The sequence below is a fragment of the Erpetoichthys calabaricus genome, chromosome 5 (assembly GCF_900747795.2).
Source record: "Erpetoichthys calabaricus chromosome 5, fErpCal1.3, whole genome shotgun sequence".
NCBI lineage: Eukaryota > Metazoa > Chordata > Cladistia > Polypteriformes > Polypteridae > Erpetoichthys > Erpetoichthys calabaricus.
The window spans coordinates 68,056,857-68,072,169 of NC_041398.2; the positions used below are offsets into that span (position 1 = coordinate 68,056,857).

General features: G+C 36.2%; 1 protein-coding gene across 2 annotated transcripts in view; it reads right to left on the reverse strand.

Moving 5' to 3' along the window:
- The window catches only part of letm1 (leucine zipper-EF-hand containing transmembrane protein 1), a 133,203-nt gene that overhangs the window by 79,847 nt on the left and 38,043 nt on the right, over positions 1-15,313 (reverse strand). For both annotated transcript variants that reach the window (XM_051928395.1, XM_051928394.1), the window contains exons 4-8: positions 5,948-6,091; positions 3,968-4,105; positions 3,071-3,274; positions 1,376-1,495; positions 1,072-1,203 (exon numbers count right to left, since the gene is read on the reverse strand). In XM_051928395.1, coding sequence (XP_051784355.1) covers positions 1,072-1,203; positions 1,376-1,495; positions 3,071-3,274; positions 3,968-4,105; positions 5,948-6,091 — 738 coding nt within the window. The remainder of the gene's footprint in view (positions 1-1,071; positions 1,204-1,375; positions 1,496-3,070; positions 3,275-3,967; positions 4,106-5,947; positions 6,092-15,313) is intronic.

A 15,313-nucleotide genomic window follows, 5' to 3' on the forward strand; every position in this document is an offset into this window, starting at 1 on the left:
ATTTACATACAGTTTGTACGGTCTGGAATGGATTAATTGTATTTACATACAATCCTATGGGGGGAAATTACTTTGGGTCACAACCAAATCGGGTTACGACCAGAGTTTTGGAACAAATTACGGTAGTGACCCGAGATTCCACTGTATAATGTCATTTGCTGAATGATTTTATTAAAATGTCTGGAAATATTATTAAGAATGTTTTAAAAGATTAGCTTATAATACAAAAAGTAAAGAAAAGCAAATTATGTTTTTGGAAATTGTTTTTTTTTTGTTTGGTTAAATTTTGAAATACTGTGTAAAGTTTGCAATACACCTTTTTAATAGAGTACTGGTGATTTGGAGGAACAGGATTATTATCCTTATTAACATACAGATAAATACTGATAAAAATCTTAATATTGTGATAAACTGGGTAAACATTGTGATGATGAATTTTGTCAATATCACTCAGAACTACTCCAGCCTATGCCAATCTTCACACACTATAGATCCTAATAAACTGCTTACAGAAAGAATTTCAAGGCTCAACAATAAAGACATATATCGTCATTTGCTGTGAAAAACTACAAGATTTCATTGATGCTGACAATCCTGGGTCTTGAAATAGTTAACACAAGTTCAAGAAGAAGAAAAAAAACAAACACCACAGTGGGTGTACAGTTTCAAGAAGTAAAAACGTGCTTCCACAAACCTGACAATGTTATACTGTTATAACATAAAATGCTATTGCTATCATTTTCACTACAAACAAAGGGCAAATACCACCACAAACTAATTTTCTGCAAAGATGACAAACTCTTACTTCTATCCATTTTAAACCATCATTGTTTTCCATTCCCTTTTATCAGAGTACCAGGGATCTATTTGTTGTTCTAGCACATTTCATATTTTTATTGTTATTTTATTTATTGTAACTTATCATCACTGTGTTTTTAAACAAAAATGCTCTGCAAAGGCAGCAACAAGTACCCCATCTTCTAGTAAAATTAAACTTTTCCATTATATAAATTACAGCACAATTTTTTTTTAGGTCTCATAAAACTGATAATATAGAAACGGAACACATACCATTGTTTCAGGCAGGTTCTGCAGTGTGGTCTTCAGCTGATCAGCTGGAGACAGAGTGTCGGGTAGATACATTGCTCTAGAAAGCAACAGTAGTGATGTAGGGATCTGCTGGTCCAAGTGCAGCTCCAGCCACTTGAAATATAAGACAGCATTTTTAGTTATAATTACTAAATTAAACTACTTTGATTCATAAGACTTTATTACTTCATAATCACAGCATGATCAAAAAGCCATTTAATTTTTTTAATAACTTCCTGGTTGAGTTATCATGTTTAAATGTCTTAATAAATCTGTTCCTTTCTACCTGCTTCAGCTGCTCCCTGAGACGCTCCTCGGTAACACCTAGTGCTCTCATTCCTCGTACGCGACATGCTGCTTGTATCTCGTTTACATTCAAGCTGTCCACCCCCTCCTCTGCAATTAGCTGAAAAAAAAAGTACTTTAGAATAACTTACTGCATAACAACTCTTTGAAGCTACTTAAAAATTAGTCAAATTAACAATACAAGGAAAAAATTGAAAAAACAATTTAAAAAAAAACATAAAAACTGGTACAACATTAAACATATAGCCTTGCAATATTTTAACATAAAATTGCTTAAAAGGTATTTTAAATTGAGCGGTCTTTAACTAAATGTTTAACAATATTAATAGTTTAACATATAATAGTTTACAAATAATTAATACGGTACCATCCATCCATCCATTTTCCAAACCGCTGAATCCGAACACAGGGTCACGGGGGTCTGCTGGAGCCAATCCCAGCCAATACAGGGCACAAGGCAGGGAACCAATCCCGGGCAGGGTGCCAACCCAATACGGTACCTCCTTAATTAATTTATTATTAGATCATTCTTAAACCTGCTTAATACGAGTCACGGTTGCAGTGGGCTATAGCTTATCTCAACAGCTCTAAGCAGAAGGCAGCAAACACTCCAGTTAGAGGTGTAATGGTAGGGCCCACATGCCCATGTACCCACGCTTATTATATGGGGCTAACCTGAGTAACCAATTAAACAAACCTGAAGCAGACAGTGTGACACAGTGGTTAAGGGTTTGCACTGAGGTTGTGGGTTCAAATCCCACCACTGACATCATGAGCACGTCACTTCACCTGACAATGCTCCAATTTGGAAGGGAAAAAAAAGAAAACAAAAAAAAAAAAACAACATAAAATGAGCTGCTGTTATTTCCGTAAGTCATACTCACTGCTGATTAGGAATTGTGACTGTCATACTAATTAGAGCTATCAGATCTCTATTTGAATATAGTCTAAAATTATTTTTAAACTGACTTATTCAAAGGCAAAAGTTGAAATCTGACAATCAATCAAAGAATAGTTGTTTGTTTTACCCACACTAATTCTGGTATCATGTCACTACAGACACACTATGCAAAGCTGCAATTCATTTCCAAGATCAGTCTTTTCGTAATTTTGAATGATTAGTTTGTAATCTTCATTAGTGAAGCTTACACCTTAGACCTCTCATTAATGTAGTATTTTTTAAAAATACCCATTACTCTGCACTTTGATCTGTGTACAAACAGCAGTTTTCCCCAAATACTTGTCCTAGGACTTAAAAGAATCAAGTTTAATGCCAAGACCTTCTCATTAAAGCAAATAGAAAATAACGGTTATAATTCTGATTTTTCTTTTATTGTAACACTTTAAACCCCCCCACTTTAAAGAACCTCAAAATGCATTTACTGTACACTTCTAGTCTACACTGTTTTGTAGAGGAAATTACACTATAGTATTTCATAGAACAGAATACATACAGTAAAACAGAAAAGACTTGAATTCACTTCTAAAAATTTCTTCTCTGAAACAATATCTTGAGCATAGTGTAGAAGTAAGTCTGTATTTAATACTTCATTTAGTAAACTGAATGTGAACTCTACTACATAAATTTAACATGTACAATTTTAACCAAAACATGCAAACAGTGGTTTGAGACCCAGTCTGTAAAGTAGCCTATCCCTAACTATTTGCAATCTACCTTATCATCTGCACGAATGGCCCTTAATTTCATTATTATTTGAAATCTGAGAAAATTGTTGGTTCCAATGGATTGGAGCTCAAGTAGTTTGCAGAGAGCAACCAGCTGAGGCCTGGACAAGTTGTCCAGAGTCAGTTCATCCTCAAAAAGCTTAGAGAAGCGAATAATCTCCTCATTGCTGGGTCTTTCACCGGAATTTCTAATCTGAAAATAAAAACATATATATATTAGCATCAGCATTCTCAAGCTTAAAGAAAAAAATAAAACATGTTTAATTAATTAAGCATTAGTCAATAATGAATCAGAAGATACAAAACAAAATGCAAGTCTTCAATACCTGATTTGGTCAGCAAGGCAGCATACAGTAAATGCTTAAGAACCAGGCACCCAGATAATCAAACAGCACAGCAAGTATAAATGGACACAAAGCCTGCTGAATGGGTCAGTTTTCATTATGTATTTTTAGCCACTAATACAGAAGCATTTTGATCAGGATTTTAAAATTCTTATAGCAAAATCTGTCACAATAATAGAAATTCTATTTTTTTTTTTCATGCTTCCAACAATAAAATTCTTTTGAATTCCATAACAGAAGCATACATTTTCAATCTTTAAAATGGAACTGAATGTAAACCATAGTAAAAGAAGTTTACAGTATAGGAATGCATTCCATACATGCCATCAGTTGTCTGTGATCAACTAACTGACGGACTTTCAGCCCAGGCAGATGAGAAAGTCCAATGGTACATCTAATTATAATCTAACAAAAAATTATCTACTGTATTGCATGGTTTACCTAAAAAAATAGGCAAATAATGGAAATCTGAGAATGTTTATTTTTGACAATGTTTAGGAGTGTATTTTGCACAAAAAATGCTTACACTTAGCTATATTCACCTTCTGAAAGAAAGAGGAAAACTCCACAGAAACATGTTCTTTAGCAGCCTTGTTGCGAAGTGCAATCTCCTCAATAGTGTCCTGAAGAAATTTGGCCATTTCAAGCTTTACTCTGAGTTCTTTCTTTAATCGCTCCTCCTGAATAAACAAGATCATATTGAATTTTTGTCAGTTTGTGCTTCTAGGTCAATTTGAGCACTTACATTTCAACTAATAAACTGCTAATATATATCACACAATTATAAATTAAACAAATACAGTTAAATGGCTGTGTAATACCTCAACAATGTTGAGTGTTTTCAACTACTGTACACTGGACATTACTGGTATAGCATGGCTAACGCATCTATTCAGTGTTGCATGGAAGACAGGTAAAGCACCCTTGGAATGGCGGACTGTTGTGGTGATCCCCATAAGCAAGTAAGGGGACCAGAGGGTATGTTCCAACTACAGAGAGATCACAATCCTCAGACTCCCAGGTAAGGCATATGCAAGAATCTGTCCTAAAGATGAGCCAAAGATACAGGAGAAACAATGTGTATTTCATTCTGGCACTGGAGCAGTAGACCAGTTCTTCTCCCTGGCACAATTTCTGGAGGGTGCCGGGGATTATGATTACCTAGACCACATGTGTTTTGGAGATCTGAAAAAAGCATTTGACTATGCCACATGACAGGAATATGGGGTAACAGGGCAGCTCTTGCCATATATGAATGCAGTGAGATCTGTGTCCAAATGCTTGGTGTTAAGTCAAATTCGTTCACTGTGGATGTCAAACTCTGACAAGGCTGTATCTTCTCACCACTCCTGTTTGTAGGTTTCATGGACAGAATATCAAGACTGTGTTGAGGATGTGAAGGTGTCTAGTTGGCGAGGCTAGGGGTAGCTTTGTTGCTTTATATTAATGTTGTCCTCTTTGCCTCATCTGATTGTGACCTTTGGCATGCACTAGAGTAATTCAATGTCAAGTGTGAAGCAGCTGGGAGTACCATCTGCAACTCCAAGTACAGGGTCATGGTTTTCTCAGAAAAGAGTGTATTGCTCTCTCCAGGTAAGAAGGGAACAACTGCTCTTAGTTGAGGTTCAAGTTCACGAGTAACAGAGAAAGGGAACATGAGATCAACAAGCAGGCTGAAGTGGCAGCACTTGTTCTGCAGGCACTGCACCAGTCCATGGTGGTAAAGCAAGAGCCATGTCTAAAGACAAAACTTTTGGTTTACCAGGTGATCTACATCCCTCTCCTCACCTATAGACATGAGCTGTGGGTAATCATGGAAAGAACGAGACTATGAAAACAAGTGGCAGAAATGAAGTTTTTTTTTGCAGTGTGGCTGGTCTGACACTCCGTAATAGGGCAAAATGCTCAACAATTCGGGGGAGCTTCAGAATAGAGTCCCTTGCTCTTTTGGATGGAGAACAGCCAGCTGAGGTGGTTTGGGCATGTCTTAAGGATGCCCCCCTGGCAGCTACCCTAGGCACGTCCGACTGGGCAGAGACATTGCGGCGGACCCAGGATATGTGGGAGGGAATTTCCCTCTCAGCTGGCTCAGGAATGCCAGGTATTCCCCAGAAAGAGACTGATTCTGTAGCTGGTGACAAGGAAGTCTGGATTGACCTACATGGCATGCTGCCACCATAACCCTCACCAGGAAAAGCCAGTAAGAAGAGGAGATGAAATGAGGCTGTGTAATATTTTTGCACAGATCTGGACAACAAAACTGGCGACGAAGTAATGTGAACTGTTAAAATTTGGTATAATACAAATTAATTCAACCATTTTCGAAACCATTTGTCAAGTTAATGGTCGTACAGGCCACAGCCTATCCCAGCAGCTTTAGGAGCAAGACTTGAACCAACCTTAAATTGGTTGCCAGTACACCCATGGGCATACTAATGCACATATCTATGTTTGTTTGTTTTAGAGAGTCACCAGTTAACTTAATTTTCAATATAATAAAAACGTAACCAGTTATATCATACCTTCTTGGACTTTGTTTCAAATGTTGAAGGGAGCATATTGGGGAACAGTTTAAGTGCTACTGGCAGAAGAAACTCCATGAACGGAACAATGATGAAAACCAAGAAGGGCACCAGTCTGAAAACATCTGCACAGGTTCTGAGAAACTACAAAAGAAAATTAAAAAATGTTAATTTCAACAGAGTGTTTTATATTAAAACTGTTTAATTCTGAACATTTTTCCTAATGTTACAGAAGGAAATTATACCAACTTGTAAAGAAAGGAGAGTCATGAAGATAACAGCAGACTTCTTCACACAGTTAAAAAGATTCCTTAAATTGGAGAGGCAAAATGGGGGGGTGGGGGGGATAAAGGGGGGAGAGAAGGAGAGCAGGCTATATCTAATCTATTCTTCTAATCCATCCATCCATCCATTTTCCAACCCGCTGAATCCGAACACAGGTTCACGGGGGTCTGCTGGAGCCAATCCCAGCCAACACAGGGCACAAGGCAGGAACCAATCCCGGGCAGGGTGCAAACCCACCGCAGGACACACACAAACACACGCACACACTAGGGCCAATTTAGAATCGCCAATCCACCTAACCTGCATGTCTTTGAACTGTGGGAGGAAACCGGAGTGCCCGGAGGAAACCCATGCAGACACGGGGAGAACATGCAAACTCCACGCAGGGAGGACCCAGGAGGTGAACCCAGGTCCCCAGGTCTCCCAACTGCGAGGCAGCAGCGCTACCCACTGCGGCACCGTGCCGCCCTCTTCTAATCCTTATAACTATAAATATCAATGCAACAATAGGCTAAAATGCAATAACTCATGGGGAATTTTGAAATTAAGATTAAAACTGCCTCACTACCAGTTAAGACTATAAAATGACATTAAAAACTCAGAATCAATGTCTCCATGATGGGACAGTTAACTTTGTGAGCTGGAATGTTAAAGGCCTGAATCACAAATTAAAGAGAAAGAAAGTATGCTCTCACCTAACAGGCTTAAACGCTAAAATAGTATTTTTACAGGAGACCCACTTACTAAGCAAGGATCAGTTCAGACTACAAAAAGACTGGACTGGCCAAATGTTCCATTCTAGCTTTATAAAGAAAACTAGAGGGGTGGGAATTCTCATACACAGAACAGTTCCATTTGTAGCATTAGATGTAGTATTGGACCCTGAAGGGAGATATGTGATGGTCATGGGCAACTTATTTAACAGTAAAATGATTGTGATAAATGGTTATGCACCCAATGTCGATAAGGAATTCATGCAAAATCTATTTGCATCCATTCCCAATGTGAACACTCATAAAATTATAATGGCTGGGGACTTTAATTGTGTTTTAAATCCACTCTTAGATAGGACTCCTGTGACAGGGGGGATGACATCTAATACTGCAATTACACAGTTATACAATTACACAGTTTTTAAATGACCACAACTTATCAGACCCCTGGAGGTTTCTTAACCCAAACTCAAGAACATATTTGTTCTACTCACCAGTGCATTATAGCTACTCAAGAATTGATTCTTTTTTTATAGATAATAATTTCCTGCCTACGATTAAATCATGCAAATACAACAAAATTGTTATCTCCGACCATGCCCCTCTAGTCTTGGAAATCATTAAGCCCCTCACACTCACCTCGCAGATGGCGTCTTAACCCTCTTCTATTGGCAGACGAGAACTGCACATTATTTATATCCAAACAAATCAGCTTCTTCCTAGAGACAAACACGCCCACAGAGGTTTCTGCAGGAACACTCTGGGAAACTCTAAAGGCCTTCTTAAGAGGACAGATTATTTCATATCTTTCTCACAGAAATAAATTAGAAACCAAGAAAAATGTCAGAGCTAAGAAGCGAAATTACTAGAATAGATGAATAACAAGCCAGGCGTCCAAGTGAAGCTCTTCACAGGAAAAGGCAGGCCCTGCATACAGAACTTAACATCTTAACAACCAAAGAAACTGAACAACTTATTTATAAGTCAAGACATCATTACTATGAACACGGAGAAAAAGCTAGTAAGCTTTTAGCTCAACAAATTCACAAACAAGAAGTTCGCAATGCAATGCCAGTAATCACCAACACGAATGGAGAAGAAATTATTGACCATAAAAATATAATGCACGCATTTAGAGATCATTATAAATCCTTATATTCTACTGAGCACAAAGAAGACAACACACAATCTGGATATATTACAGACACCACAAATAGATGTTTTAAGTGCTGAGGAACTGGATAAACCTCTGACGCTAACAGAATTACTAGATGCTATAAAGTCACTTCAAAGCGGGAAATCAGCAGGCCCTGATGGTTACCCCGTAGAATTTTATAAGAAATTCTCCACTCAGCTAGCTCCCCTCTTATTGGCAACATTTACAGAAGCTAGAGACAACCAAATACTACCTCAAGCATTTCGTCAAGCATTAATCACCGTCTTTCCTAAACAAAATAAGGACTTGTTACAATGTGCATCATACAGACCAATTTCACTCCTGAATAATGATGTTAAGATACTCTCAAAAATTCTAGCTAGAAGGTAATATCACAGGATCAAACTGGATTTATTAAAGGCCGACACCTATCTTCCAATCTCCGACGCTTGTTTAATGTTATATATTCACCAGCAAAATCAAACACCCCAGAGATATTACTATCACTAGACGCAGAAAAAAGCATTTGATATGATTGAATGGAACTACCTTTTCACTGGAGAAATTTGGGTTTGGCCCGAATATTTGTGCATGGATCAAACTACTGTATACCAATCCAGAAGCTTCAGTTTGTATTAATAACATTTGTTCAGACTACTTTAAGCTAGAACGTGGTACCAGACAAGGGTGTCCCTTGTCGCCACTGCTGTTTGCAATCGCCATTGAACCACTGGTAGTTCACTGTCGAAATTCTTATCAGATAAAGGGGATTATCAGAGAAGGACTGGAACAGAAAATTTCTCTATATGCAGATGATATGGTTTTATATATGTCAGACCCAGAAAACACTGTTCCTGCAGTTTTAACAGCACTAACAGACTTTCAAAAGATATCTGGTCTTAGAATTAATCTGAATAAAAGTATACTCTTTCCAGTGAATTCACAAGCATATAATATTAGATTGGACACCCTACCTTTTACCATAGCAGATCAGTTTAAATACCATGGGGTAAATATCACAAGTAAACACAAAGCTCTTTATCAACAAAATTTTGCCGTCTGTATAGAAAAAATTAAGCAAGACTTGCATAGATAGTCAACCCTTCATCTCACTCTAGCTGGAAGAATTAACATTGTTAAGATGAACATCCTTCCTAAACTTCTTCCAATATATATCAATAAATCATTTTTTAAACAGTTACATTCAACAATAACCTCATTCATTTGGAACTCAAAACACCCACGTATCCGAAGAGCGATCCTACAAAGACCTCAGGCAGAAGGTGGCATGGCTTTACCTAATTTTCAGTTTTATTACTGGGCAGCAAACATACAAGCCATAAAAACCTGGACACAAATATATGAACATAAACAGGCTTGGTCCGCAATAGAAGTAAAATCCTGTAGTACTTCTTTATACTCCCTGCTCTGCTCTCCAATAAATGCAAGTTATCGCAAATATACTAATAACCCAACTGTGCTTTACTCACTCAGAATATGGAACCAACTTAGAGAGCATTTTAAGATGGAAAATCTTTTATCTGTGGCACCTCTGCAAGAGAACCACATCTTTCAACCCTCGCAAACATATCCAGTTTTTAATACCTGGAAAAGTTTTGGGATTAAAATGCTCAGAGATCTTTATATAGACAACATCTTTGCATCTTTTGAACAATTACGTTCAAAATTCAACCTCCCAGCTACACATTTCTTTCACTATCTTCAAATTAGAAATTTTGTTAAACAAAAACTGCCCGATTTTCCTCACCTCGTACCCTCCACAAAGCTGGAAAAAATACTGCTCAATTTCGAGGAATTAAACACCATTTCCGCATTATATAAAATCCTATTACAGTCCCTACCTTTCAAAGATCCAAGAGGACATTGGGAAGAAGATCTCTTAATCAATATATCAGAAAAGGAGTGGAAGGTAGCAAAGCAGAGAATTCACTTGAGCTCCATATGCGCAAAGCATAGAATAATTCAACTAAAAATTATATATACAGCTCATCTGTCTCGCTTAAAACTGTCCAAAATGTTCCCAGGGCAAGATCCAACCTGCGAACACTGCAACCAAGCTCCTGCCTCACTGGGTCACATGTTCTGGGCCTGCATCAAACTAACATCATTTTGGACCAAAATTTTTAAGTGCCTCTCAGACAGCCTTGGCATCACAATTCCTCCTAACCCATTAACAGCTGTGTTCGGTGTTCTTCCAGACGGACTTGAAGTGGAGAAGGACAAGCAAACGGTGATTGCATTCACTACACTTTTGGCATGCAGACTTATTTTGTTAAATTGGAAGAATCCTAACTCTCCTCTGATAGGTCTGTGGGAAACCGATGTTTTATATTATTTGAAATTGGAAAAAATCAAATTCTCAGTTAGAGGATCTGTACAAAATATTTTCAAAACCTGGCAGGATCTAATCAATATTATTTTAGAATAAGAGAAATAACTATCACCACATTTAATTCCCTTCTCCATTTCTTATTTACCTATATATATTTCTCCCTTTCTTTTGTTTATTGTTGCCTCATTAAAAAGCCCTAAGCAATTCTCCTTTGGCTAAGCTCTCCTTCTCAGGGGTGGGGTTTGATTTGTCTTCAATTTTGTTTGGTTATAAATTGATCTATTTGTATGGAATGATTACAATAAAAATTAATAAATAAAACAGAAAAAAAAAGAAAAAAAGATTACTTAAATTCTTTCCAACCAACCCATTACCATCCCTTAGATATTTCCCAGCTGGCAAGTAACCACTAAAGGGAAAGGTGCTACAGGGCAGTACATAATCCCAATATATAACTTCCTTATAGAGAGACCCCCACTCTGGCAGTCACATTATACCTGCTTACTATTGCGGTTTACTAAATTAAGTTGTCTCCAGGATTATAACCTCTGAGACAAAGACATTGAGAGTCCTCGGAGAATGGTAGAGGGGAAGCCCACAAAGCTTAATGAACCTGACCGTCTATCTCAAATTATTGCCACCGCAGGGAGACCGCCAATGGAACCTCCGTTAGTGATTTCATGATACCAAACTTTTTGTATTCAATACCGATACCAGTGAAATTTTATGATACTCAATAGCTTTCAATACTACGGCAAAAACAGAAATCCATTTTGATGGCTTTTAATTGAAAGTACCTCCCTTATTGAAGTGAATGATATTGTGCCTTTTTTGTAATGCAATATAAGATATATAAACACTAACAGTGACAATAGCTTTAAAATACTGTATATACATCAAGTAGTTACCAAACTATCATTTAAGTAAGCAAGTATTGGCATTCATAAATATCAAAATACAATGCAGGGCTAGGACTTTAAAGTGTGGCAAAGGTGGGAATTCCTCCAGGGTAACAAGCAGGGTTAATAATTTTAGGGGGATTTCAGCATAACCTTTGTAAAGAATGGTATCATCATAAACAGCTCATTTATGTTAGTATACTCACATTCTAAATTTATCCTGACATTTTTTGTCCAGTGACTAAAAAGTATTGCTTGAAATCCATACTAAATATAAAAATTCAAATACTATTTTATATGCCTTGTTGAAGTAGTGAATTAAAAATTCTGGGTATTTCCATTTTAAAAATAGTCTTTAAAACTGGGTTTTGTAACAATATGCTTTTACAGTCTGCTTTGTCAGTGAACCACTCTGTTAAGTTCATAATATTTGCTATTGTAAGGTTTTATACTTGCATCTTTAAATGGTTAAAATTATTATTGAATACTGAGTAATATTTAACAAATGAGTCAAATTCATTTAAGTTTAAAATGTCAGAAACCCATGCTGCTTTCATTTTCCAAATCTGTCCCTCCTTTTTTTAACATTTCTTCCAACTTTAAAGCTTATTGTGTGAAATCAAACCTGTCAGTTTTACATGAATCCTTTGTAACACAACTCCTGTTATACAGCCTTTGTTTTGATGTTTTCAAGATATCTTGTGTGAGTTATCACATTATGTTATTGCTTAAGCCTGTGTACAAACCCAGAATTAGAAAAGTACTTGGGCTGCCATGAACTATACTGAAAAAATGTATAAATGTGAGGTGCATTACATTTTATTCAATGTACAAATATATGACGTGCTTACTTTAAAAAGCCAAATGAATGACACAAATTTTATGTTTTCAGGTTCAAATTTAACAGTGAAGTATTCTGTTTTACTTGTCCTGTTAACTGGGCATTTTGGCGATTACTCGTCTCTGTTAACACATATTAACAGGCAGATGTCCCTTGTCCTTCAAAGCACTGAAACACTAAATACATTTTATTTTGGTGTTAACACATGGAGCAACTCATATCATCATCATTGTAGACAAGCCAAATTGGTACTTCATTTGAATCTTGTGTCAATGTTTACTTGTTGCAACTGTTGTATGCGTAGCAGTTCTCACACTTAACAGAAGTAACTGGATTCATGCAGGTTCACAGTCCTCAATGTGCAACAATGAAATGCAAGTGAACTGGACAGATGCATGGACTGATGGACATTTGTAGAAGTGAGCAATACAATCAGAGAATGAATGTGAAGCCTCTATTCATTTATCTGGACTATGTTTACCCTTTCATCTCCTCTTACAAAGGTGTGCCAATACAAGATTAACGATTACGGTATAATTATTTCAGCTTCAAAGCACACACAAATTTGTTTCTGAACTAATTCCATAAGTGGCAGTAACTTAAGTCTGTGTGTGTTTTGCCATTTTTAAATAACAAATATTATTTCTGTACTCGCATGCTGAAATTCTGTGCAAAGACAAAGCATTTCCAGACATGACTTCTGCTGTTTTACTTTTTAAAATGTGTTGATGCGGTATGAAGCATCAGTATTTTGGGCAAATTTTTATGTAGTTTTTACTCACATTTTTCTCATGTACTGTACCTTCCAAAGTAATTTTTCTACTTGCAGTCTCACACACAAGTGTAATGCCGATTTTCTTGGTAATACCGATACTATAAAAAAGCTGGTCCAATTACCCTTTTTGGAACTTTGGTTCTGAAGTATTGTTTTTCTGTGATATCTCTAATCTTCATGCAAAAAAGAATGAGACAAAGATTCTTGAATGGTACAGAATATACTATATTACCTATGCATATAAACAGATTTCACAGAGACCACCTCAGAATAACTGCATTTTAATACAGAGCAGGAATACTCAGATATCACAGTGAGCATCACTAGATAGTATTCAATTTTATGAACTGCCAAACACCATCTGAGAGTAGATGTACTTAAATTATCTGCATTAGTATAGTAATTTAGGAAGCCCATTACAAAGAGTGTTTTATCTAGCTCAAAACATTGCAGTTAGCATCTTCTCATGCAAATCTCATCTCTATTAAGCAAATGGTAAAATATCAGCATAAAATGCATTAACACAGCAATTGCTTTCTTGCCACAAGATGGCAGTAAAAAGCACATTGCAATAAAAGCTGTTACTGGGTGTATTTTTCTCTCATTCATCTAGCAGCTGCAAGTATTAAACATTATTTTACAACAAATTAATTTTTTTCCATAGTTTTTCAAATTCAAATTCTGTTTAAAAATTCAAAAATTCCTAACACTTAAAAAAAAAAAAAAGGCACAGCAGATTTGAAGAGTGCAAATAGAATATAAATGCCGAAGAAATAATTAAAGAAAACTGCTCTTAATTTTCAGAGTGCCAGCTAATGTGAGCTTTAAAAGGATCACCTAAGAAATCCTTTGTGAAAATCCCAGAGCAGCAGGTGGTCAGTGGAATTTTCTAAAAGGTCTTAACTTCTTTTCTTATTAGTATGTATCTCTTTCACTCCTGCTTTCATTCACTTATGCATTTGCTATGCAGATGCTAAGTAAGGTGATGCTGCATCATTCCTGTGCCTTTATTATGTACATAAGGTTTCAGAAACCTTCTCATTTACGGACTTGATTATAGTATACTTCACTTCCTAATCAATGACAGTAGTCAGCAGACACCTTCACAAGTTTAATTAACTCTTATTATTTTTACAACTCTGGTGATCTAAGTAAACTCGTTGCAAAGAATACTTTGTGAAAACAGACATAGCTCTGGACAGTGGCAACATGCTGCATGTAAGTAAGAGTTTCAGTTACTGCACATGCAAGTAAGAGTTTCAGTTTAACATATGACAATAATAATAACAGTAAATAATAAAACCTTAAGTATCTAGTATGGAATATGCAGTAACAAATTGTTCACGCAAAAAAAAAAAAAAAAACACACTTCTCAGGTTTTCTTACACTGTAACATACATAACAGTCTAAAGAGATTGACTTAGCAAGAAAAATTCAACTGAGCTCACATTTTGAATGGGTATAACACCACACATTTGAACTTCCAGTCCAACAGGCTTGTTTCCAATGATTTTAAGGCGAAATACAAAATATTATTGAATCTGAAGCAAACTATAGGTGAAAAAAAAATGAAAAGTTTGCATAGAACCACCATAATCAAATACTTTGTTGCAAGTCCATTAATTATACAGTAAATAGTACTTGGCTTTCCAAACATTATTATCCAGAGATTACAATTTTTAACAGAACTACAGTGGAACCTCGGTTTGAGAATATAATTTGTTCCGGAAACGTGCTCGCAATCCAATGCACTTGTATATCAAAGCGAATTTCCCCATAAGAAATAATGGAAACTCAGATGATTCGTTCCACAACCCAAAACTATTCATATAAAAATGATTAATAAAAAACAAAGTAAAAATACATAAAACAAATTAACCTGCACTTTACCTTTGAAAAGAATCATGGCTGGTGTGAGTTTCTAAACTCTTTTGGGATTCCACCCAACAGGATGATAGACGGAAGTGCGTCCCGAAGCAACCGCAGGCTCCCTGCACTGTAGCAGTTCGCCGTAAAAGCGAATCCGAAAAGATCGCGGACATGCTATAAGCACCTGCCATTGATGGGTGATACAAGGAATATTATAAACTAGCAAAATACCCGCGCTTCGCAGCGGAGAAGTAGTGTGTTAAAGAGGTTATGAAAAAAAAAGGAAACATTTTAAAAATAACGTAACATGATTGTCAATGTAATTGTGTTGTCATTGTTATAAGTGTTGCTGTCTTTTATATATATATATATATATATATATAACACATATATACACATATATATAATATATATAACACACATATATATATATATATATATATTAATACATATATATATATATATATATATATAT